The sequence below is a fragment of the Aspergillus sclerotioniger genome (genome assembly GCF_003184525.1).
Source record: "Aspergillus sclerotioniger CBS 115572 chromosome Unknown BO94scaffold_1, whole genome shotgun sequence".
In the NCBI taxonomy this organism is placed as follows: Eukaryota; Fungi; Ascomycota; class Eurotiomycetes; order Eurotiales; family Aspergillaceae; genus Aspergillus; species Aspergillus sclerotioniger.
In genome coordinates this window covers 514,141-538,447 of record NW_020290991.1, presented here as the reverse complement: position 1 = coordinate 538,447, position 24,307 = coordinate 514,141, and the positions used below count along the sequence as shown (strand labels likewise).

The following is a 24,307-nucleotide window of genomic DNA, read 5'->3' as shown; positions in this document are numbered from 1 at the left end:
AGAAAGGCAACTCAACAAACAAGGCTAGCGGCGATGTTATTGTAAACAAAGCCGGATGCGGTCAGCCCCTCCGCCGCCTGGATTGGCCCCCTCCGCCGTGACCTCACGGCCTCCACCAGTCACTTGCCCTGTCAGGTAGACTCGCGACTCGCTGTTCTTGCTCCTCTCCATATACCTCTCCCTGTTGTCCTCCGTGGTTCTCTTGTTTACCTCGCCCAATATCCTTCCACCCTTCTCTATTTACCCACCCCCCCTGCTCTGTCCAGTTGTCGCATGGTCTACGTGGATCCGTAGCCGCGCGCATCATCATGTCTAACGGTTTATCGTATTTGCAGAAAATGCGCAAGCCCCAGCTTGCGGAATGGGCTGAAATAACTGATCTCCAGAAGTGAGTCGCTCCTCAAGTCATGGACTGCCCTGCCCACTGTTCTAACCACCGATAGCTACGGGGACTACACCAAACCAGACCTCGCCGCCGCCCTAGATCAACACCTGCAAGCCAATCAGTCTATCTTCAACAGCGATGCGCGCCTGGCAGACTACTACAAGAAGCTGTTGCAATCTCCGCGTATTTACTCGCCGACCAAGAGAATCCCCAAGGTGGAAGCATCCCCGTCGCCCTCGGAGGCACCCAGATCCGTGCGCCGGAGGGCTACCAAGGCTAAGTTGGAGGAGCGCACGCCATCGTATGATTTCCACGTTTCATCGCGTCTGGTCTCGTCCGTTGCTGACATGCGCTTAGGGAGGAATCCGAACTGCCCCAGACCCCCGGGCAGGCATTGGTGAGCATCCAGCCACCAACGATCGCATCACCAGCAATCGCGTCTCTGGTCCAAGAGCTACCGCCTTCTCCGGCTGTTGTCACTGATGCGATTGATCGTCAGACAGCCGCGTGGGGCAAAAAACTAAGCGATGCGTGGACCGGAACCGGGGTGCAGGAGCGGACCGATTCGCTCCGCTCGAACCTCAGCAGCGTCAAGGCCTTTGGGGCCTTGCTATTAGCGCTGGAGGCGATTGGCCTCTTCCAGACGACTGTCCCTTGGAACTATGTGGCCACGCTGAAGCTCCCCCAGTCCCTCCAGATCGCCGACTACCAGGTCTGGATTCCCGACCTTTTCGTTTTGCTCGAAGGCCATTTCTGGGCCGCGGTGACCTTGTGGCTGTTGACCAGCCTGGTGCTGCCACTGACTACCGCCTATTTCTTCAACATCAGCCTGCAGGCGGCGCAGCCGGGCAGTCCGACGTTTAGTGCGCGTAGTCCCTTCGCGCATACCAGTTTTGATCCTCTGAGTTTCTACATTTCCAAAGCAGTGATTGCGTATATAGTTTACGTGGAACAGTTCTCTTTCTGGAGCCTTTACCAGGGGTTGACCATTGAACGGCTGGAGGCATCCCTTCCCGGTGGAGTTTACGGCGCGGTGGCGGGATGCGCCATCGGGGTGATTGGGACTCTGTACGAGGCTATCCTGCGGAAGTAGCCTGTATATACCTGGTCAACGCGTTGCTTGGAGTATTGTGTTTGGTTACTCGCTCTGATTGAGTTGGATGCTGGTTGTTTCCGTTGACTCGGCCGACACTGCGTCGGCTGTTTCACTGGAAAGGAAATAGTACAGAAAGATGATCTAGAGAAGCGAGCGACTCTGGATAGGAATGGTTTTGGTGCTTCGGGGTACCTTGTCTTTCGTTTCGGGACTGGCGTAATAGCGGGACTGCTGATGTTTTGCTACCACGTTATGATTTACTGCTTCAGCCAGGATGGCGATGGATGGCGCTTGGGTAGTAGTTAATCTGTTTATCTTTTTACTTAGTTTTGGTAACATTAGGAATGATCATGATGCCAATAAGTGAAACGTCTATTTACTAGTACTGCTGTGTATAAATTGTCAAAAGCCCCCAAGTAGACCAAGAGAGTTATTAACTCCCTACATAAACCACCACCAACCCCCATAATATAAACAACACATTACTACTAGTAAATCAAAATAAAACCCTCTTGAACCTCCCCGCCAACTCCAACGTCATCAACACCGGCCCTCCAGCCTGCACCTCCACCTCCTCCGCCCGAATATGATTACTCGTACTCAACTGTCCCCCCATCACCGTCTCCCAATCCTCCACGTCCCATTGGAATCCCTTTGTCGTGATCCGCTCCATCCCGTGGAGGGGGATCATGCCCACGTTTTCTTCGAGGAGGTATCTCTCCTCTTTCCCGTCTTTTTCTTCTTCCCCGTTATCATTAGAAGCGGTGTTGGTGTCAGTAGATAATGGAGGGGCAGCCCTTCTCGCCCGCGGCGTCCGGATGATATTCTTCCCCGGATGTAAGATGAACGTTATACTTTCTTCGGAGATGAGGTATAGATGGCCTGTTTTTCTTTCCGTTGAATTGGATGTGGTGTGAGTGTGGGTGGAGTTAGAATATAAATGGTGGATTTGGGAGAAGGCTTGGTCGACGCGGCCGCCGAGACCGCCGAGGATTAGGATCGTGAGATTATCTTCTTCTGCTTGCTGTTGGTGATTGGTGGTGGTGGGTGGTAGGATATCATCCACATTCGCACGAATATACCGTAATGCTTTGGTAAAGTCGGTGCTGTAGTCATCTCGATGGTAGATTATATTCACGCCGTGGGATTCATAGTGCGTCCGGACTGAGGGGCGGATGGAGTCCAGGTCGCCGATTATGACGTTTGGGTGCTGGTTTCATATTATTAGGTTGAATTTTGTGTTTGGGGGGTGGCGGATATTCCGAGTTGGGGTGATTATGTCCTAGTGCAGGGCAGGGGAGAAGGGGGGATGTGTACATCAAGAGACTCCCTCCCACGGGCTTTCATCATATCATAGATATGGTTTGCGCCGCCGTCGGCGCAGACGGTTATCAGGGCTGTGTGTTTGTTAACTGTGGGTTCCGTATAGAATGGATAGGGGTATAGAGTGGGGATAGGATTATACCATGCTTTTGTAAAACATCATAGGCTTTCTCGTTGATTGGATGATTCAGAATGAGCAAAGCGAATGGCGTAGGTGGGTTGTCACCCTCGTCCCGGAAGAATTGCGTTGGGTCCCATTCCATTGTGGTGGTTGTGGTTGGGGTGGGTTTGTGGTTTAGGCTGAGTGAGATGAGGCGTCTTAAGGGTAGGGGGTTATTATATGCAGGATATAAATGGATCGAGATAGATAATAGTAGTAATTGATGGAGGGGAGGATATTGATTAGATAGCGAGGAGGGGCAGGTGGGTTTTCATGCGCTCGGAGCCGAATTCGATCCGTGGGAAATTTTGCTTCCTGCGACGGAGGTCTCGGAGGGATTCTTGTTGAGATGGTTTCAATTCCATGTGAGACACTGAGGCTACTACTGGAGGGACTCTTGTAACGGAGAGCGATGATACGATATGATGATGGCACGCGATGGATGCCCCTCACTGGCCCAACTGGACATTCAATCCATGCATGACGCTGACTAAATGCGCCCGGCTCGTCCATTGGTTCTCCCGCTTCGTATTCAACGTCCCTCATCCATGACTTTACAACTCTTCGCTCCGGCATGGTGGCTCGGAGTAAGGGCTGCGCGCGCTGTGTGCAGCGTCGAGTCAAGGTTGGTCTTGTCATCCTGAGCGTGTGCAGAAATTGCAGCTGGGGTCTGGCGGCATACTGATCGTCACTGTGATGAGAATGTCCCTGGATGTCGGAGATGCGACACGTACGGGAAACCCTGTCCTGGCTATGACCGGGGCTTCAAGTTTGTCGCAGGGAAGCCGTTTCGCTCCCGGCGTCTGAAGTCGAGCAATGGGGAATCGAATGAGAAGAGTAGGGATGTCGGAGGTACGGCCGCTGAAGGTGATGCTTCGGCGCAGGCATTGGCCTGGCCACCGTCTGTGAATTGCGCCCATCTCAATGTCGTGCGCAGTCTTGACACGCTGGTTCTCGAGCTATCAAAACCGTTTCCAGAAACGTCAGCGCATATCATCTCGCATTGGTTCAGGTTCCTTCCTGCCGTCTATGGACGGAATAGAACGCTGGATCTGACCATCCAATCGTTTGCAGCGCATCATATTGGCAGGATGGGTGATAACATGGCCGCAGTGCAGTACGCCAAGTCTGCGTATGGACAGGCACTGTGCATGCTACGGGCCTCTCTGGACAACTCTAATGAGTGTCTTTCCTCTGAAGTGTTTTGCGCAGTTCTGTTACTCTGCCTATATGAGGTGAGTTTGGCCCGCATAGGACTAGGCTTATCTCACACGACCAGCTCTTTACAAATACCAATGAAGCAGATGCCTGGATGAAACATGCCCAAGCATTGAGCCAGCTAGTACAGATTAGAGGGCCACGCTACTATCGGAACGCCTTTGATCAAGCTTTGCTCAAAGCCTCTCGCGGAATGATGGTCATGCACTCTCTCTTCTCCGGCCAGAGCTGCTTCTTAGCCTCGAGTGAATGGCATTCTGTGATGGGACAACAGTTCAACACGGGCTTCTCGGCAGAAGTTGATCGTTTGGTAGAGCAGTTTTTTGCATACTTTACCTTTGCGCCAAGTCTGATACATGAGCTCTACGATCTCAAAGAGGGAGACCATACCAGCCCGAGCACGACTGCACGAGTGTCCAACCTGCTGACCCGAACACTCGACATGCAGGACAAGCTGATTGCATGGTATGATCAATTTGCCCGCGTTGTGCCTGTTCCTTATGAGGTTCTTTCGCCATCAAATGATTATCTCTACCCAGTCGTCTTGTGGTATTCGGACGAGAATGCGGCAACGTTGTTCTGCAGCTACTACTCCTACATGCTTGTCCTGTGCGAGATACTGAGGCTTTGCGGCTACCCGGGCGAGCACGCGGCTATGCTTGTTTACTTTCGCGACCAGATTTGCAAATCGGTTGAATTCAATACCCGGGGCCTTTTAGGTCCCTATCGCATGGCCTTTGCCTTGAGAGTAGCTTATGAAGTTCCGGATCCTACAACGAAGCTTTGGATTGAAGGCTGTTTGCAAAGGCTTTCAAAGGTTTATGCTGCAGTACACCCGCAGAATTTTGGGTGATGCATAGCTGTATTGCTTTCAGACTACTGGTCGGTTTCAATGCCCACTGACAAAAATGGTTCCGCCACCGCACGAGCCAGCAATAAGATGATGACAATGAATATCTCCATGACCAGGCTCATTCCAACCATAATACCCCCGCTGCCCGTGACAGGGCTGAACTTCTGCGAGCCATACTGGCCCAGCAGAAAGTAAGCGACCCGGACTGCCAAGAACGGAAGGGTCATCACCACTATCAGGACACTATGGTATCCGGCAGTCGGGAGAACAGCACGATACCTCGATGCTAGCCAGCCGACGAGTCCAATCACAAAAACAAAGGTGGCGACAAAGACGGCTGCTCCTGCGTCCACGCAGGCCCGAATATCAATACACCCGCCGACTACCACCAGGAGTATAGATATGAAGACCGGGAAGCGAAAGAAGTGGAGCAGGAAACGAATGTGCTTGGGATATCGGGAATTTCCAGGACCGGTTCGACCAGACTGCCCGCTATACAACCTGTCAGCTTCATTCTATTCCCGGGTTCTCTCAACATACCTTCTCAGAAGCACGAGGCTCACCTCAAACAGAAGTGGCGAAAGGCCAACGCTTTGTAGAACGGTTTCTGCGATCAGCAACGACTGGCCTGGTCTGGAGTTGGCAATAACTATCGCTGACCCGGCAATCCGCACTGTGGCTGTCAGTAATACTCGTGATCAGGATCTCATACATACGCTGTGCCAGGATGCCTAGCATGCCACACCAGGAATACAGGAAACAACGGGCATAGCCCTTGCGTTTGTCATGATGCCAGTACCGCCATTCCTGCGTGAATTTCATGAGGAACTGGACGACTTGAATGACCGAGAATATGGTGATCTCAGCAATAGCAATGTAGCGCTTCTCACGAGGGATAGTGAGAACAGAATTGGCTGCCATGCTGGAACACAAGTAATGAGCGAGTTGGAAATCTTGAGTAAACGGTGGACGGACGATGTGAGCAGGGATTTTCAAGAGCCCGCCAGGCTGGCTATAAATGCTGGGCATCTTCAACCACTCCTATTCTCGCTTCTTTGCTCAAAACCTCTCATCGATGTTCTTATGCATCGCCATGGCCAAATCGGGACTGGTGGGGACATCGCGATGAATGACCACTTCGGGGTTGGCGCCATGCGGAACCGACCAATCGGGGCTGCGACATAACCAGATATTCTCGTCACATCGCTTAACGTGGTGCTTCTACCACCGTTGCCTGTCCACGGAGAATGCAGTTGGTGGCGTTTCTACCGCTTATGGCTTGCTGATGTCGAAGCCGATTCTTAGCAAAGCGTCTTGGCTGACTGGTCTTGTCTTACAGTGAATCATGGTGTGAGGACATGCGATGAGCATAGCATTACTACATCAGTAAAGGCAAATCCAGAGTTACATACACTGCAAGCAAAGACATAACGGACATAGCGACCTGTGAACAGCACTCCTTGTCCTTCCTCTACTACACAAGTGAACCTTTAATAGTCACACTCTCTCAGAATCAACATGACCCCCAGATGGTTGTACTCTGCTGCATAGGCAAACGGCGTCTTCATATAAGAATCCACCGAGTGCGCGTTGACCTCCTCCCGGCTCAGGAGCATCTCGACGATCTTTTCACTACCAGATTCGGCTGCATAGGACAGTGGCGATCGGGCAGTCTCGTCACTCCATTCGGCATCTACAGCTTGATCTTCGAGCAACAACCGCACGATGCCCTCATTCCGATACTCAGCCGCGTACGACAACGCCGTTCGTCGAAAGATGTCAAACTCATTCGGGCGGATGTTCCTGTTGGACAGTAGGGCTTTCACCAATGAGATGTCCTGTTTCTTGGCTGCCCATACCAGGGGAGTGAAGGAAAAGGCGTCCAACATGTCCCAGTTGAAATCACCCCGCTCGAGCAGCAGCTTGACCAGCCAGTGGTTTCCTCGCTGCGCCGCACATACCAGAGGAATCTTTCCGTTGTTGTTCTGCACGTTTACGTTGATGTCTTTCCTAGAGAACAGGGCCCGGGCGATGATTCTTGACCGTCCCTGGTCTTGGTCCTTGGCCATGAGGTGCAGGGCGGTGTCGCCATTCTCCTCGCGGGTGGTGAGGTGTCTCGAGAGCAGCACGTTGACGAGCCACGGTGAAGCAAACAGAAACAGACACTGCTCAATCGGCCTGCAGAACATGAACACGACAAGGATGGTTTCCAACGAGAACCGGGTCCTGGACAAGCGGGTTGCTTGGAGGAGTCAGAGCCTGTCATGATGAAGGGGATCAACTGCTCTCTGGAGCAGTCTGTAATCGTAGAGGACTTACAAGGAGGCATCGTAAAATGGTCACTGATCTCCAGAACTATGTATGAACGTGCGGAGGGATGGACTGCGGCCAAAATCGAGGGTGCTTGTCGAGCAGGCTCACAGGAACTCTGACAGAATAGAGAACCCGGGCGGGGTGTCTCTTATTTACATTCTGTTCAGCTGGGAATCAGGCAGGCGACACACCACCAGGGAGACTAGGACGAGGAGAAGGAGGATCTAATGCCGGCGAAGAGCTGGGAAGCACCAACAGCGTATCGCGCGGTAGATTGATTGGTCAATGCCGGCCCGACCAACGCTGCGTCCCGATCCGGTAGCATAGTGCCTGAGGCATGCAGCGCCAAGTGCGCTGGTTGGCCGGCCGGATGGTTTGCCTGCTTTGCTTGCTTTGCATCCGCATTTCCAACCAACTTTCTCCGTCCGATTCATGACGCTCCCCTCGCGGTGATCTCCCCTCTCGCTCGGTCTCTTCGCCATTTCATCTCCCCACTCGCCTCGCCCGCCATGTTTCGCTCCGCCCCAGAGCCCTCCTCCGCGCGCCAGCCGTCGCAGTCCGTGGCCCGGCCAGCAGACGATTGATAAGCACCACACCCGCAGACTCCAAGCCGAGGAGTTGGAAGAACACCGCTGCCCGCTTGGGTCTGGCCATTGGCGCCGTCTACTACTATAACACGAGCCCGATCTTTGCTCAAACCCCGTCCTGTACGTTTCCTCTACCCACCGCTGGGTAATTCCTCTACCACCGCCGCCGGCGCCGGAGAAAATCCCACTAACGACAACATGCAGTCTCCCTCCTCTCTCAAGCCACCTCCGACCCCGAACCAGACACCACCCTCACCCTCGACTCCGTCAAGCCCAAGATCCGTGAAGAGAAGAAGGCTTCCGCTCCCGCTCCCGCTCCCACTCCCGCCCCTCAAGATGCGCAACCCTCCTCCGACCCCTCGCTGATGTCCCCCGAGGAGCTCGAGGCCGAAGCCGGCCAGGAAGGTGCCTTTAACCCGGAGACTGGCGAGATCAACTGGGACTGCCCTTGCCTGGGCGGTATGGCCCATGGTCCTTGTGGCGAGGAGTTCAAGGCTGCTTTCAGCTGCTTCGTGTACTCGTCAGAAGAGCCGAAGGGTATTGACTGCATTGACAAGTTCCAGTACGTTCCTCTCCGTGCTTCCTAAAGTCGGAAACGTAAATGAAGAAATACATTACTAATATGGAAACCAACAGGGGCATGCAAAACTGCTTCAGACAACATCCCGATGTCTACGGTGCCGAACTCGAAGATGACGAGGCCGCTCCCGCCGCTCCCGAGACCGGAGACGAGCAGCCCGTGACGGCTGCTCAGATCGACGCCGCCCCTCTCCCCGAGGAGAAGCGCGCCCAGGCACAGGAAATCGTCGCCCAGACGAAACAGGAACTCACGGAGAAGGGCGAGCTGGCTGAGAGCGAGGTCTTGGTTCCCAAGGCTGCGCATGATGCCGAGAACTAAATCCCGCTCGGATACCCATAGAGAAAACATAGGGTTAATACATACATACAGTACCTCATACAGGATTGGCGAGAAGCTTTGGAATCAATCAAGAACATGTGATTAGCAGGGTGGAGGGAGAAGAGGATCCCGGATGTACAATCGGGCTGTGTATTACTATATGCATGATTTTGATTTGGCCGTTCAAATTCTCATATTATACCCTCATACAACACCCCCCTCCCCTCTCTACTCTGTTCTTGGACTCCTCTGCTTCCATCTTTTCTAACTTGTCTATCGTCTCTTCTCCAGTTCCGGTTCCAGCTCTGGCTTCATCTCCATTTCCATCCCCATTCCATCAAGTCTCTGTATCTAAGTAACCACCTGTACTTGTAACCTTCTTTTCTTTTCTTTTATTTCGTTTGTTTCTGCGTCCGTTTGGTTTCAATTTTGGTTTAGCATCTCGGTCAAAAGGAGGTAGAATCAATAGATAGAAATAGATGATTTTCTTTCCTTTCTTATTTTTATTTTTTAATATGGCAGCTATGAGGGCAAGTCAGAATGGTTCTTCAATTTAGTATATCTTTCTTTCGTTCTATGTCCATGAGAATGTGAAATCAGGATGAGAATGAGATAAACTAGTTGATGTTATTGCCACGTCTAGACCCATGCCCATGTCCATGCCATATTTCGGTGTTCGGTTGGACCAGATAGACAAAGATATAGCCATGGAGAGACGTGACGATTGTACACCAACTAGATAGACCCGATGGATTGGAGCCTCCTGTATGTATGTATGTGTGTGTACGGATTGGGGAAAACCGCAGAGATAGAGATCACTGTGTTGAACAGGTGATCTGGATTGTTTGACCCACATCTCTCATACTCATACCCATATCACAGAAGATAGCAAGGCATCGTTTATCTATCGGGTGATCCGATCCGATCTGATCCAATTTGTAGACAGATTGTCTGCACGTTTGGTAGATGACAGGTTAAGGGGAAAACTGTCCACCGGTGTACGTGGCTGTGACAAGCTGACTATCAAATCAAGCTCCACTGCTGGGATGAGATGAGATGACTGACGCTAGTGTTGTTTAGTCGCGAGGGGACTCGGGTGCTAGACCATCGAGTTTTGGTTGGCCATGGGTCTCATCTACCAGTTCACGTCGCTTAACTGGAGCTTGCGGGAGCGGAAAGCGGTTCGGTTTGTGCTTGCTTTGTCCATTCTGGTGTCGCGATGAGGGGATCGTTTTTCGGTGGCTGAGGGGGTTGAGTTAGTTGGGTTGTGTGGGATATAGGGCCAGGGTAGGGGGGGAGTACCCTCGGTGGTGGTCTCGGTTTCGTTGGTCATCTCGTAGTTGAGAACGAGGTTTTTGATCCGTTGTTGCTCCTCTCGGTCGGCTTGCTGCTGGCTTCTCATGGCCACTGCAAAGGTGGAATCGGAGGGTAAGTCGATTGTGCGAGTCTGGGCGGTCAGAGAGGTTTCTGGTATTGAGAGGGGGGGTATTTACCTGCTGTTTATTCCCCTTCTTGGTCATCAGAGAGAACGCCATGGTGTTCGCGATGGGTTTTGGCGTCTCCACTGGGGTGTTCTCGAGCATGGCCTCACGACCCGACCGCTTCATTGGCAAAGGTATGTCAAACACGCCCTTGCGTTCGAACTTGCGGGATTCCATGCTCTCCGCCATCATCTTCTCGAATTCGCGGTCGAACTCGGCTTCTGCCTCCGGGTCGCGCTCCTCTTCTTGTCGAGTCACAAAGATTTCTTCGTCTTCAGACTCGCTATCGCCATTTTGCTCGTTCGGACCGGACACCTGACTCGTCAGCACGACACTACTTCCGGACCCGAGATACTTACTTCCTCATCGCTGGATTCCTGGTCTTCTTCCGCTTCAGGGATCGCATCCTCCTCCAGACCTTCATCCGACGAGCTGCTTTCGGCATCATCCTCGTCAGGCTCGGCAGGTCTCTCGGCATCTTGCGTTTTGAAGTTCTGTGCCACAGCGTCACTGAAGATCTGCGTGGCCTCGGCCAGATCAGCTGCCAGCTTCCATTGAGGGCGAGTCATCGAGAAGGTGTCCTGGACGAGGAAATCAATGTCCATGGGTAGAGGATCCTTCGTGTGCATGTAGTACTGGTCGAGTTAGCGTGGTTTCACGTAGAATATAAGTGAGACCATACCTGGAAGAAAGTCAGGAAGAAATCAAGCTTCTTCTTTGCAGAGCCCCGGTCGAAACAGTGGCCACAGGTGTCGAGGAGTGTGCAGACCAGGCGAACACGAAAGAAGTCGTCCGGCAGATCGAGCGGATTGATCTTTCCGGGCATCGGCGTGCCGTTTTCTGCAAGCTGTTAGTGATCATTCGCAGGATGGCTTCGACAGACTCACCATGACCAAAGGTAACAATGCGATACAGGGTGTCAAAGATCACTGGCGAATCAATCATCTTGTAGTTGTAGAGCTCTCCCAGGTACTTGACTTCAGCGACACGCTTCTGGTTGAACTTGAAATCGTTCTGCTCCAGACCCAGCGTGATCTGCTCCAGAATGTTGTCCACGACACCAATGACAAAATCCTGGTGATACCTGTAAAGGGCGCTGACAAGGATGGCGAGAAGGTGGATATTGCCGTATTTGACCTTGACCGGCTTGCTGAAGACACGCTCCAAGATGTCGACAACCTATTCAATTAGCGACAATTCTAACCGCTCACGCAGACATACTCACATCCTGTTCTTCCCAGTGAAGCTTTCGGATCGACTTGAGAATCTTGGTGTAGTTGCGCTTGTTCATGTCCAGATAGACTATCCTCCGGATGTAAGACTCCATGGGCGTGCGCTCTTTCTGCTGAATGGCAGGTCGCGGCGGCGGGTCGACGTAGTAGACGGCATTCTCGATGATCATCCGCTCTTGCTGACCCAGATGCTGTACGGTCTTCTTCCGCCCGAGAGTCTCCAAGAAAGAGGCCATTCGTGGAGAGGTGTCGGGATTCCGGAGCAGATAACGTCCACAGTTCTCCAAGAGATGCCCGATGATTTCGATGTTCATGCGGGAAAAGTCATCCAGCGAGACCTTGAAGCAATGGAAGATGATGTGCTCCGGAACCACCCCGAACTTGGTCAGCTCCGCGAGATAACGGACATTGCTCATGCGGACCTGCCCCAAGAACTCCTTCGACTTTCGGCGCTGGAGGCTTCGGAACTCCTCATCAAGATACGTGGTAATGCCCTGAGGAATATCGGGCATATACTGCCCCAGGGTTGCAACCAGACGAGAGTACAATGGCAGAAGGTCGATACGGCCTTTGGGAACATCCGAAACCGCCTTGATGAGCCGGTTTCTCGATGCTTTCGAGTTAAGGAAGCAGAAGTCTAGCGCCAGCTGGTCAACCTGATCCTTGGTCTGCAGATCGGGCAATTTGGCAAGAAGTGCGTCCACCTGAGCTCCGACGGTCTTGCTTGCGATAGCTGTAGACTGATCGTCGGCGTCCGCGGCAGGCTTCTCCTCAGCTTGTTGGACTTGTCCAGTAGGTTCTGATTTTTCTGCTTCAGCACCTTCACCATCTGCTTTCTTCTTCCCTGCCTCATCGGTCTCGGTCTTTTTCTTCTTGCCATCCTCCAGCAGCACCGCCGGCACTTTACCCTTAAGGTCGACCAGGTTCTCGTAGAAGCGCCTTTCCTCTTCGTCCTCCCAGATGCCGGCGCCCTCGCCTTGACCACGCAAGTACTCGCTAGCCTTCACCAGGCCGATACCACCACCCGCCCCAGCATCAGCGGCCTCCTTCTCAGCCAAGGCTGGCATTTCCACGCCCAGAACCTCACACAAGACCTGGGTGTTGGCAACCAGCCTCTCCAGCGATTTGGTCTGTCTCTCAAAGTTGGCCTGGCGGTCTTCGAAGATTTCACCGCTTTTCACGTAGGCTTCGGCGTTGCGGCGGCTCTGGGCAGCCAACGCTCTCTGGTCGCGAACAACATGCGCCTTGACATCCTCCAGGTACCGGTTGAGAATGTGCTTGAACCGAAGCTGAACCTTCTCCGGCGTCAACGGAGGATCATTGTCCGCGTCAGGCATCTGCTCTGCGCCTTCGTCGCCGCCATTAACAGCCTCCGCCGGAGCACTCGTTGTAGCGCCATCAGCTTCCACAGTTTTCCTGCCCTCCTCAACCATCTTCACACCCAGCACATCCCAACTAAAGCTCTTCACGAAAAGAACGGCAAGAGGCAGATTCGAGTGATCGCGATCGTGTCCCAGAAGGTCCTTCAACACTTCCAGAGGAAACGGTTCCGGTTCCCTATCGCCATCTCTACCAGCTGACGGGGCAATTCTCTTCACCGGCCCATCAATCGCCTTACCACCAAGCCCAACAACCCCATCCTTGCCCTTCGCCCCAACATCATCCGGTTTCTCGATATCATCCAACGTCTTGAGAACCCCCACCAACCACAGCTCCGTAACTACCCTCAACAACACCCGATGCCGCGACAACCGTTCCTTCTCCTCGCGCTCGCGTACCTCCTGGCTAAGCGCCTTCAGCTGTCCCTTATCCGGTGTACTCAAGCCCCGTCCCAGCAGCCATCCGATCTGGCGAGTGAATTCCTTAGGTCCGAACCGCTGATGCAGTGCGCTTGTAATCTCGACCCCTGTAGCAATTTCCCCGGGCGACTTGAGCTTGCAGAGACCTTCGTAGCAGGCGGAGATGATTTCCGAAAGATATTTGTGTAGCGACAGCGTGCGGATATCGGTCAGGAAGGTTTGTTGGGCAGCGGCGTTGATTCCGGTGCGGAGACGCTTGATGAAAGCGGTATTTTTCTTCAGGGCTGAATCGAGAGATTTGCTGACTGGGAAGACATCTGAGTTGAGTGAAGCGGTTAGTTCTGAAGCTGAGTATTGCCATCGCCAACGCTATCGCCATCGTCATCATAAACCGTAAGGGTAGGGTATGGAATTACCACTCTCGCCAGCCCAGACTCTCTCATTCTGAAGACGGAGATCGCCTATAAAACAAAATAGAAGTTAGTGGCGTGAAAGTCAGGAGGGGAAGGGGGAGGGGGGAAGCGGAGGGACAGACGCTTTCTGTGACGATCCATTGCTTGCCGGCGTGCGGTGGGTTGACACCGCAATCCGCGCGTGGGTTTGATTTCAGCTCAACTGTCGTGGGATCCTTTCAAAGAGTGGGAAAGGAAAGCGCAGGAGTGACTTGAACGCCACATTGGTGAAGCAGGCAGGACGCGCAAATGATCTGGGCGTCAAGGGGCGATCGCTCCAAGCCTGCAAGTGGCTGACGGAAGTTGAAGTGAAGAGAGAAGCAAGAAGTGGGCCGAAGGCGGAGTGGAGGGGGATTCTTCTCCCTCTCCCCCTCATACTATCTATCTACTGGCACTACACCACAAAAACGACAGATGCTCTGTTTATATCGGTAAGAGTTGGTATTAGGCATTACAGATGTAGGCTCAGACCTGCACATTTTGATTACAGCCATAAATCAATACACATTACTACAATCTTCCTTTTCTTCCTCTCCCTCCCTCCCTCCCCTCTTTCCCTTCCTACTAGACAATCAAATCACCCATCTCAAATACACATTACCCTAATACCAGAAATAAGATCCTCACATTCTCCCAGCCTTACTCCCATCTCCATAACATCATCACTCACTCAACCCCATGTGAAGCCACCTCCGTAAACCCTCCCTCCTTCCCTTCCTCCTCTTCCAACAACCTCGCCTGCAGCGCATGTTTCCGATCCTCCTCACTCCAACTATAATGTCTCACCACGGGCGGTTTCACCGGCTTGCCCAGGATCCGGCTGCTTGGGTCCTCCGTACATGCTGGATGGTGTGCTTCTGTGGGGGTCCCGACCTCTGGGACGCTGGGGAGGGTGGTGGGGTTGGGGTTGATGTTGGTGGTCATTGTGGGTGTGGAAGATGTATGTTGGATTAGTCTGATGAGTAGAGTATATGATGGATAGATAATTAGGTAGGAGGGTAGGTTAGATATCTGTTTGTTTATTGATTGAGATTTGGTTTGTTAAGGAATTGATTGATAGCTAGAGGTAGAGGAGGATGAGGAATAGATAGGAGTTGCGCGCACTGGCTGCAGCAGATACGATGGCTTTAATATGCCTCAGGAGGCAGGCATATCATCCGTGGCGATCGAATGTGGGCTGACGTCTCAACGCGGCCAAGACGTTCAGTCCGTCTTGGTATTGGACTGGAACGAGCTGGACGTTACGAGGGATGCACAGCGGTTGACCTGAAGTCATCCAGACATCATCTAGTCGGCACGTGATGCTGGTTCCAGACCATCCGCTTCTTCTTACTGTACCGGCTGATGAACATACATGTTTGATTTTCTAGGAGGGTCGATGGCTTACTCTGAGCCTTTGGCTTAAGCACAGGATGATGCCCCAGCAACATGTAGGTATTGCTGGCATGATGGTCGATACGTAGTATTGTGGGTGTAAATAGTTGTATACCAAAGTTTGTACGGAAGTTGTTGATGTGATATTATAGTTTACACATAGTAGTAGGGAGAAGTCATATATCTTAAGAAGTCCAAACTAGCTCTGGGAATCCTTATAAGTCTCCAGAGAACACTCTTTAAAGTCTTACTGGCTGCATTCGTGAACTAACATCATGATATAAAGAGACTATTCAAACTCGCATACTTCCTCATCTGGAATCTCAGGCCAGTCACTCTTAAGTGAAGAGTATATTTGATTACGTCTCATTCCTCTATCAGTTGGGCCGTCGAAGGAGCAAAGAGAATTCATATAAAATACATTGGAAAATGACTTGTGATGTATTTCACCTGATCAAAACTTCTAGTACCGTACTAAGGCCTTCCCTTTTAGATAAGCCCTGTCCGTTTGCTGCTCTAAGTAAGTATCATCAGCATTAATACAGTGAATCTTCTACCACAGCACTTTAGAAAGCTGGCGTGCAATCCACATGAAGACTAGAAGCAGAGGCCGGACAGCTCTTAAAAGACAAAAAAAATAAGAATCACTTCCTACACCAACGGAAACGACCAATAGATCTGACCACTATAAGAAGCCACGGAAAGGCTCTATACTATACTGCATTTTACGGACCATACCATGTGCTTCTGGACTACTATGCCGACATTTAGGATTATACAACCAGCAGATGCAAAGGATCGGTAACTAGCGCCCACATACATCTTCTATCACTTATATCTCGCTAAAAGCTTCAGGGCCAAGAGAGGTTCCAATCCGGGTCTACTATACAGCCCAGAGCATTTGGACAAATGTGGCCTAACATCAATGACCGGAAGGCTTGATCGGACGTGTAGACATAATATCCAGGTTAATCAGGTTTATTAGCCAAAGAATGAAGACCAGGATCAAACATGGGACATGCCCCTAGCCAACAGTATCAGAAGTCAGAGGAAACTAGCCTTACTGGCTTCCAACCCGTGGCTCTCAAAATCACTCTGAATTATAATTTATTACCAGTATCACTAAGACACCGATACCGAGCCTCAGCAAAGACTCCTCCACCTCACCTTCTAAATAGAAGATAGTATTAATACTCAGCCCGGCATAAGAATAGATTCTTAGAAACAATGTGCTCGGACACAGAATAACCATCAGGGGATCAGCATACTCACAATAAGCATAATGCAAGGCCAAATTCGGTCTGAATCACACAGCATAGGTCTAGCTACTGGTAAAGATATATATGACAACATTAACCAGAGCCTAGAACTTGGACGCGTGCTCCGACTTGGCTTTCTAAGTCACAAGGTTTCTTTGCCAATAATCGCATCCATCGCTGCTCATCACCCCACATTTCATGTACCACCCCTCACAGAAACCCATGTAAATACTATTACAAGTGCACCCCCCTGAGTTGTTTCAATACACTGCACCACAGGGACTAGACACTTTGCATCTTATTAGAGACATCTACATCTTGTATAAATCCGTACGTGACAGATCAACAAGACAGGGCACACTCTTATCAATTTAACCCAGCTAGATGTTACAATATAGTAAGAAGCGCCACTCTCCAGCAAACCCGGACTGTATGACAACCTGACTGCCTAGATTTTATCCTGTTTCAATGATAACCAGGCTATTCAAGTTGTATCTGACCGGCTAGACCGGTTAGGTACTGGTTATCAATCTTGCCCACGTTCAGCCCTCTATACCGGGGTTCTATTCCGCGCAGCGTCTGCTATATATACTGTGTTGGTTGGGGAAATCAATAACCCGCCTCTACCTACCAGCTTCCCTTATTTCCATCAGCGGCCTGGCCTCACTGCTGAGGTCATAGATATGGTGTCCAGGCTTGCAACGCAAGCAGAAGAGACCAAAAACAAACTGGCATCATACAATAATACCGCCTTATCATCCACTCAAGGTAGCAAGAGAAGTCCAATCTGCTCGACGAAGATATGGTGCCTACTTCCTGGATAGGGTTAAACCACATATCCGAGAGTCAATCTGCCACCCATGCAACATCAACCACGTCAACCACATACCTTTCATATTCTGATAGTCAAGCATTCGATAGCTATTAGTTCATGTAGGCTTATACATACGCCTTCTCTATTGTTTTCTATTTTATTATAGATGGCCATCCTATGGTTTGTAAATAGGTGAGTCTCTTTAGATTCATATCCTCGAGGGTCCTCACCCTGTTTGTGAATAGGTTTCATAATATGCATGTTTTAAATGGTGGCACTGATTAAACTGAATGGATGGTCCTCTTCAAAGTGTTCCCAACAAAAATGACTGCGAGAGTAAGGAAATATGGATACCTAGCAAGTTATGTTTGCATGTAATTTGACAAGTCTTATGGGTGAATTATGCAGACAATGAACAGGGCAAGCAGTGGGCAAACAAGGAAGTATTAAGCATAGTAATCACCGTTTGGCCTTGGTGGCTCTTGTGGACAAGCAGACCGATCACGGAATCTTTCGGTCCTCTTGGACCTCAGGCAATTTTCCCGGGGTATGAAAGATGGTTATCTGGAGCCTTAGACGGGTTCCTGGGAGCACAAGAAAACCTAGATAATGGCATAGCGTTCTCGCGAGCACTTTTAAAAACCAAATGCAGGGAGCAGATAGAGTAACAATTCTTGTTAGGTGCTCTGCAGAGATCCCAGAAGTATAGACGCGGTCTTCCTACCACGGCCACATTGCTGATGGCTTGGAGTATATGTACAAGGTTCAGGAACAGGAGGACGATGTTTCGTGAAAATCAATAAAGACATGTACTGATACATTCCTTGGCATCAGAAACATGATTATCGAAGACGAAGCAAGCATAAGGAGAGACTAATCTATCATGTCGAATCGGACATATAAAACCCTCAGTATGTTTTGTTATACCTTACCTGTAAAGGCTTAAACTGCATGGTATCGGCTATACTGTACCATACCATTCACTTTAATACCAATACAGCGGAGGCATACGGAGTAGTGCTTCATCTGGCGGTAATCAATATCCGAAGCACAGGCTCCAGGGTTCAGTAAATTAGCAATGCGTCAGCGGAACTTCCCCACTCTTTCCTCAATACACATTGATATAAATCCTGGTTTCCATTCCTCCCTCTGCACACAAACCATTCGGCCTATTGTTTAAATCCTCCTAGGCTAATAATATTTGAACCCACTTCAGCTCCCTATTTAGACTGCCCATCCCCTCCTCCCTTCTAAAATGGAAGAATCATTGATACCCTTTCTGCAATATACAGAGAAGGACCGTCGGTGAGCTGATCCCGCTACTTAACGGAGTTCCGATCCAACCTAGTGGCCACTTGCAATAGGTCTGACGCGCCTGCCTTTTCACTCGCCCTTCAAGGTCCGGAAAAACTGTCACGCACAGCCCCATACCTATTTCATGTGACCCTACAGCGGGTGGATGAGGTTAGCCATGCCTGTGTCTTTGCATGGTACCCACAGACCCGTGGCTTTGCTACCTCAAATGGCTTCATTCTCCTTCATCGTACCGCGCAGGGCGAGCTGCACCCAGTCAAACTCCTCCCCGAGTCCACCACACTCCCCCAACTAGAACATTGGCACATCTCCCCTTACAATCGCCATAAGCCCGGTAATGTCCAGCAATATTACGACGTCATCCCCGACCGTCTTATTCCATACCTACAGACGGGCGAGCGATATGTACTCCTCTGGCCCGGTCAACAATATGGCTCATGGAATTGGACCGACAAAGTAGAAAACTCTAAAGTCGTCTTGCCAGGCGGGCCCTTCTTATCCTTCACGGTCGAGGACGATGAGAACAGGCCGATCATGCCGACGTTGATCTCCGGGTGAGAATTTTCCTTGCTCCTCTTCTGCGTGTACTACCCCAGAACACATGCTAAGCTCCCTATGCACCCATCTGTTTAGAGCGCAAGAATGCTGTCCCACTCTGATTGCAAAAATCGAATGTTGCCCTCAGGACCAGGTGGCTTTACAGGATGACCTCGTGCTTGCGACCCTTCATATGACGTACGTGCCAACAAGTGGTAGCGGCGGTAGGCCGTTTACTTTCAACACGGCAGGGTTGACCGTCGGGCTCTGGGTTTGGCGGGATCGGTGGGTCAATCTGAAAGGGCTCGTCTGCGGTGGAGGATGGGCATTCGTCGATGACCCTGATATGCAAGTCTCGCCAGGCCGCGATAAGGGCTTTGCCAGTCTGCGTCCAGGAGAAACGTGGTCCGAGGTCTTGCGGCTCCCCTTGCTCACGGACATGGAGAGCAACGATGGCGGGGAGGCTCGGGTCGGGGAGGGCATCCAGTGTCTCTTCGAGGGCCTCCAGCTCGACTGGTGGGTTTGGGAAAGTCGAGAGGACCATTTGGAGACGACAGTCACAATTCCAGCCACGGGAAGCTGGACGGTACGGGAGCCGGGCGAACAGCCCAACGTTTTTATTCCTGCGGCGCCACCCGTGGATTTGGAGATTGTATAGTCATCTGAACTTTAAGCAATTCATCCAAGAGCTCACTTCTATACATCCATTCTGGCTCAATCTGGCTCAAGCATGGCTTCATTCTGTTATCATAATATAATCTTATTAAATATATCGCATGTAATCTCATGTATAATTAAAGAAATTTTATGTTTATAACCTGTGTAGGGTGTTGTATTATTGTATTCTGCCCTGAGCTACCTAATATGGTTCTCTTGTAATTATTTAGTAAAGAAATTGAAGATCCCCTGCTTGTATAGGTAATAATAGCTTGTGAACTCAGCTAGTAAGCAACCAAGCTGTATTAGCCTCTGTCAACAACTAAAGCGCAAGCCCCTGGCTAAAGTTAATAATAAATAAGATTATTGTTCCCAGTATACACCATATCATATTTGAATAGTGTCACCATAACAGAGACATGCTTATCTCTTAGTCTAATCAGAATTCAGCATCTCTTATAAACTGATCGCCTTTCCTTCCCCGTGAGCATCAGTGGCTTGCAAGTTAAAGGCCTCTGTGACAAGCAGATTCCAATGACAACGTTCAGGCTGGACAACCGTCAGATGGAAACTCACTGCAGTATATCAGCCTGGCATGATCCGACAGGGCAACGGCCATCGACGGGCTTCTTGTTGGAAAGGTAAATAACATTATAATCACGGTAACACTGAATCAGCATATTTTCCGCAAACAGGAGCCTTTAATCAAATGACATTAACTCCACAGAAGATAACATTATCTCTAGAAACTCTAACTCAGATATAATACATACCAGAGCTCACATACACATGTAGGTCTCCGCACATTCCACATCATCCTTCCCTCTATTAAGAATTCACTAGTCTCTTCTCTCTTAAAACCATTCGCCTTGATAACAGAACAGCTCATCAACACAGAGACAGATATATATTTCCTATACTCCCTTTTCACGGATTCTGCGGTTATGAGATTCCCATTTCCAAGTAAATCATGAATACAAGACTTCAGTCCAACAAGCTCCGCGTTCTCCAGAACCACTTTCTCTTTCTCAGCTGAAACTGTCTATAACCCTACCAATATTCTATATAATAGATCTCATTTAGTTCATCAAGAACGTCGCCAACCGTATCAATAAACAAACAATATGCTAGGTAATATTCCGGAAAGGCTAACAGAAATCATAGACATATATCTACAACACCGGCACAGAGCCATACCTAGCTATTAGATATCAAAACACACGCTTTAGCTTTCAAATCAATCAGAAACAGCACAAACCCTCAAGTTTCTTACCAAGCTGTTCACAGATATCATGGATCAAGGACTGATTAGAATACCCCGCAGCAATAAAAATCCAACAAAGAAAGTAACAGAACCTGTGTCTTCCAACAGAGAAGGATTTCAATTCTCAATCCATGACGGAGATCATACTCAGCTACATCGTCCAGAGGGTCGATATCCTAGAGAGCCCCGTGCTTTAGAGCAATAATAAGCAGCGGAATACCTGAAGTGAACTGTGGTCTGTCGTTGTCTCATATTCCAATAGTACCAGATCTAAACGAGTTCGTTGGGTGAAATCAAGGTCAATCTAGTGAAAAACATGCTTGTTCTGCTGGCTGTATACTTATACTGTATATTTTGAACTTCTATACTTTTTTAGCCATTGCTGGTTGGACTCTACTGGCGGGGGGCAAGCTGAACTCCTTCGCCACTTGCGTCATGTTGAGCGGGTATTTGAGCGGGCTTGGGCAACTTTTAGTAAATGTTGTTGAATACGCACAAAATAGATGGGGGTGAGCGGCTCAGTGAGTACACATGACTGCTCAAGAACAAGGACTGAGTGCTCAGTGAGCGGTGATCCGTGATGTATATACTCACTGAGCAGACCCCCAAGCGCCCTCACTAGAGCGGCGGTATCCCGAAGAGGAAATCTACGGTCCTCGAAATCAAGTACGTATAGTTACATATGAAATGCTTTTGTTTCCTGAGAATCTGATAACATACAGTCGTGAGGTCCAAGGCGATGGGATACAAAATTCCAACCACCCATGATGGACAAAAGAAAGTTCAGTGAGAATCGTTGACGTCGCACAAGACAAGTTGGGGCGCCCACAAAAGCAAGGTCTACACCATCAGGCATGTGCAGAGACCCTGGACTCATAATGGTCAATGCGGCCAGAAGGAAACATAGTGGACATCGCACGTGGACAAACAATACATCTGGCTTGGGGACCGTTAACAGAACGCAAGAAGAAAGGAAAACCACCGTCATCATACACCTTCATACAGCAACAGAAAATCGACAGGGTATGCCCACGCCACGCTATGCGAGTCCTTAAAAGAAGAAGAAGAAGAAGAAGTAAGGGGAACGTTGCAAATATGTACTCAGAATCCAAGAAGGTCGTGTCGAGATATTAGCAGGAGTGAAGAAACGTTTTTTTTATTTATTTGGGTTTGCGCCAGAAGTATTGCTGCGAGGGTTAGCAATATCCCGATCTATCGTGGCTGAACACGTACCTTATGCTGCTTGCGGCAGTTACGGAGGCCTGGCTTTCGGAGATCGTGCACGACCGCCTCGCGTCGCATATCATCCTCATCATAGTCAGGGATATAATAATATTCGCTTTCCAAAGGCTTTCCCGCAGCGTCCTTTCCTTCCCGTGCAACCTTGCCAATGCACTTGGTGGTATCTAAGATGGCGCGGATCTCGTCTTTGGATGGGCCCTCTCTGTGATGGCTATCCCGTTTCCACAGGGTGGGAGGAAGGTTGTTCAGAATGGTTGAGAATGGCGTCGACGAGAGACGTGAAAAGGCCAATTGATTGACGGCATGGTTCTGCACGCGTTCAAAGCTCTCATCAAGGGGCTCCAGCTTGGTTGTCAGGCTTTCAACGGACTCGCTCGACTTCAACTGTTGTCTAGACTGGAGAGGGGCTGAAGCTTGGTTGCGGGGGCGTGCAGGCCGGAGAGGTGATTCATCTGCAGTAAAGGAGGCCATGCGAGGGAGGAGGTTGTCACCAAATGGCCCAAAGGAGTGGATGATAGGGTCATTTTCCTCGTCATGGTCTGAAAATTCATCTTGTCTGCTCAGGTCACTCAAGTCGCTGGACTGGGAGCTCTGGAAAATGTCCTCGACAATTGAAGACTTCCGAGTGTCTTGGGCCAGCACATCTTCAGTGTTGTTGCGACGAACAGGAGAAGCCTCATCTTCGTATACAACTACTGCATTCCGCGAGCGAGTTGGGGTATACAAGGGCGAGGATGGGGGCACCAAAGACTTGGTCGCAGGTGACGGCGAGACAGGAGACGCCAAACGCTGCCGTTCAACATTAGGGCTTTCATGAAGGCTTTGACGGGACTGTGCGGCACGTTTGGGTGTAGTCTCCTCCCAGGTCTGTTCTGAGTCGGTCGATGCATAGTCCTTCCGGTCATTTCGAGGCCATTGGACCAGCACTCGGGCGTCATGGACATCAATCATGATGTCAACATCCTTAATATCTGAAGTAAAGGTCTTCCCCTTAGCCAAGTCATATGTTTTCCCCTGACAATGCAGTTTTATTCCATTCCACCCCATGCACATGATCTCCACACTGCCTGAGTCGAAAGGATTGCTTGCTGGCTTATAGATGGCCTTGACATGTACCCGTGATATCATACGGTTGGCAGCGAGTTGGTGATGGCACGAGGCACTCGATCTCCCCATCAGGACGGGCTCTCCGCTCTCCGAGAGCATTATAGTCGGGACGTCAGACAGAGGGGCTCGTTCGGAGCTGGACGAGGCTAAGGTACGCCGGGAGGCCGTCCGAGGCAGGGTCATTCGAGGGGGGGACGAGGACATGATATGGGTCGACGAGGTCGGCACCGGCGTAGGATAAGTCGAGACAATGCCATGATTGTCGCGTGCTACACGCTTCTGTGGGCGAGGAAGTGAGGGAGAGGAGCTCAATGGCTCAAAAGCAGGCAGCAGAGACGCAGGACGCTTCACACCTGCCACAGGAGCAGCGAAACTGCTCCTTGGAGGCGAAGACTCCATGATGCTATTGGGGAGGGGGGTAGGCCGTCGTACCAGGCACGACCCAAAGACGCTCCTACACCACTCGAACAAGTGCTGGAGGGGTGGAGGAGGATTGAAATAGATCAATTGAGTTTTTAGTCGCGTCGAGACAAGGTTAGGGGAGGAATGTCTAAGTTCTATGGAGGAACAGTTCACGAGACTGGGAGGGAGTCCCGAAGGAAAGAGAGAAAGACAAAGCCCGAAGCGTGTCAAGGACGAAAGGGAAGGAACTTTGAGGCTTCACCCCCCAAGACGAGGGCCAGGAGGTTGGGAGGCACGAAATCGGGGACGACCAGGCAAAAACGAGAAACATTGAAGAAAAGGGTGAAAGGATGGTGTGTGGTGGAATGCCTGCCGGAACGGAGCGTCTTGTCCAGCGCGGAAATGCACGCTTACACCCCGAGACGCGTTCGATAGGCGCCGACGACGGTCGAGAGCTCCACCACTAGGCTCGCGCAGTTCTGACTCTTGGACCGTCCGAAACTATGTATGAGGATGGTCTGCAATTGCACCGCTCGTTTG

General features: G+C 50.6%; 7 protein-coding genes across 7 annotated transcripts; 3 read left to right on the top strand and 4 right to left on the bottom strand.

Annotated features, from left to right (window-relative positions):
• Positions 1-98: 98 nt before the first annotated feature.
• BO94DRAFT_529700 (uncharacterized protein) lies at positions 99-1,845 on the top strand. The gene is made up of 3 exons (XM_025610505.1): positions 99-388; positions 444-686; positions 743-1,845. The coding sequence occupies exons 1-3, from the start codon at positions 309-311 to the stop codon at positions 1,476-1,478; spliced, it is 1,059 nt and encodes a 352-aa protein (XP_025473072.1). The 5' UTR covers positions 99-308; the 3' UTR covers positions 1,479-1,845.
• An 8-nt stretch (positions 1,846-1,853) lies between these two features.
• BO94DRAFT_505461 (thiamine diphosphokinase) lies at positions 1,854-3,370 on the bottom strand. The gene is made up of 3 exons (XM_025609542.1): positions 2,947-3,370; positions 2,799-2,878; positions 1,854-2,691 (listed from the first exon to the last, which is right to left on the bottom strand). Exons 1-3 carry the CDS (start codon positions 3,065-3,067, stop codon positions 1,978-1,980), a joined length of 915 nt encoding a protein of 304 aa, XP_025473071.1. The 5' UTR covers positions 3,068-3,370; the 3' UTR covers positions 1,854-1,977.
• Positions 3,371-3,538: 168 nt separating this feature from the next.
• Positions 3,539-5,035, top strand: BO94DRAFT_551985 (Zn(II)2Cys6 transcription factor; the record flags this gene model as incomplete). The annotated part of the gene is made up of 3 exons (XM_025613566.1): positions 3,539-3,589; positions 3,666-4,199; positions 4,244-5,035. The coding sequence occupies 3 exons, from the start codon at positions 3,539-3,541 to the stop codon at positions 5,033-5,035; spliced, it is 1,377 nt and encodes a 458-aa protein (XP_025473070.1).
• Positions 5,036-5,058: 23 nt separating this feature from the next.
• On the bottom strand, positions 5,059-6,022 carry BO94DRAFT_505460 (uncharacterized protein; the record flags this gene model as incomplete). Its single annotated transcript, XM_025609541.1, has 3 exons — positions 5,752-6,022; positions 5,576-5,708; positions 5,059-5,527 (listed from the first exon to the last, which is right to left on the bottom strand). Exons 1-3 carry the CDS (start codon positions 5,954-5,956, stop codon positions 5,059-5,061), a joined length of 807 nt encoding a protein of 268 aa, XP_025473069.1. The 5' UTR covers positions 5,957-6,022.
• A 360-nt stretch (positions 6,023-6,382) lies between these two features.
• BO94DRAFT_529698 (ankyrin repeat domain-containing protein) lies at positions 6,383-7,579 on the bottom strand. Its single transcript, XM_025610504.1, has 2 exons — positions 7,355-7,579; positions 6,383-7,277 (listed from the first exon to the last, which is right to left on the bottom strand). Exon 2 carries the CDS (start codon positions 7,222-7,224, stop codon positions 6,526-6,528), a length of 699 nt encoding a protein of 232 aa, XP_025473068.1. The 5' UTR covers positions 7,225-7,277; positions 7,355-7,579; the 3' UTR covers positions 6,383-6,525.
• A 106-nt stretch (positions 7,580-7,685) lies between these two features.
• Positions 7,686-9,328, top strand: BO94DRAFT_570642 (coiled-coil-helix-coiled-coil-helix domain-containing protein; the record flags this gene model as incomplete). The annotated part of the gene is made up of 4 exons (XM_025614834.1): positions 7,686-7,771; positions 7,877-8,055; positions 8,140-8,497; positions 8,572-9,328. The coding sequence occupies 4 exons, from the start codon at positions 7,686-7,688 to the stop codon at positions 8,831-8,833; spliced, it is 885 nt and encodes a 294-aa protein (XP_025473067.1). The 3' UTR covers positions 8,834-9,328.
• Positions 9,329-9,968: 640 nt separating this feature from the next.
• Positions 9,969-23,764, bottom strand: BO94DRAFT_454263 (uncharacterized protein; the record flags this gene model as incomplete). The annotated part of the gene is made up of 10 exons (XM_025607602.1): positions 9,969-10,075; positions 10,136-10,280; positions 10,327-10,629; positions 10,674-10,949; positions 10,997-11,154; positions 11,202-11,493; positions 11,540-13,662; positions 13,762-13,806; positions 19,150-19,162; positions 22,250-23,764. 10 exons carry the CDS (start codon positions 23,762-23,764, stop codon positions 9,969-9,971), a joined length of 4,977 nt encoding a protein of 1,658 aa, XP_025473066.1.
• Between the last annotated feature and the right edge of the window lie 543 nt (positions 23,765-24,307).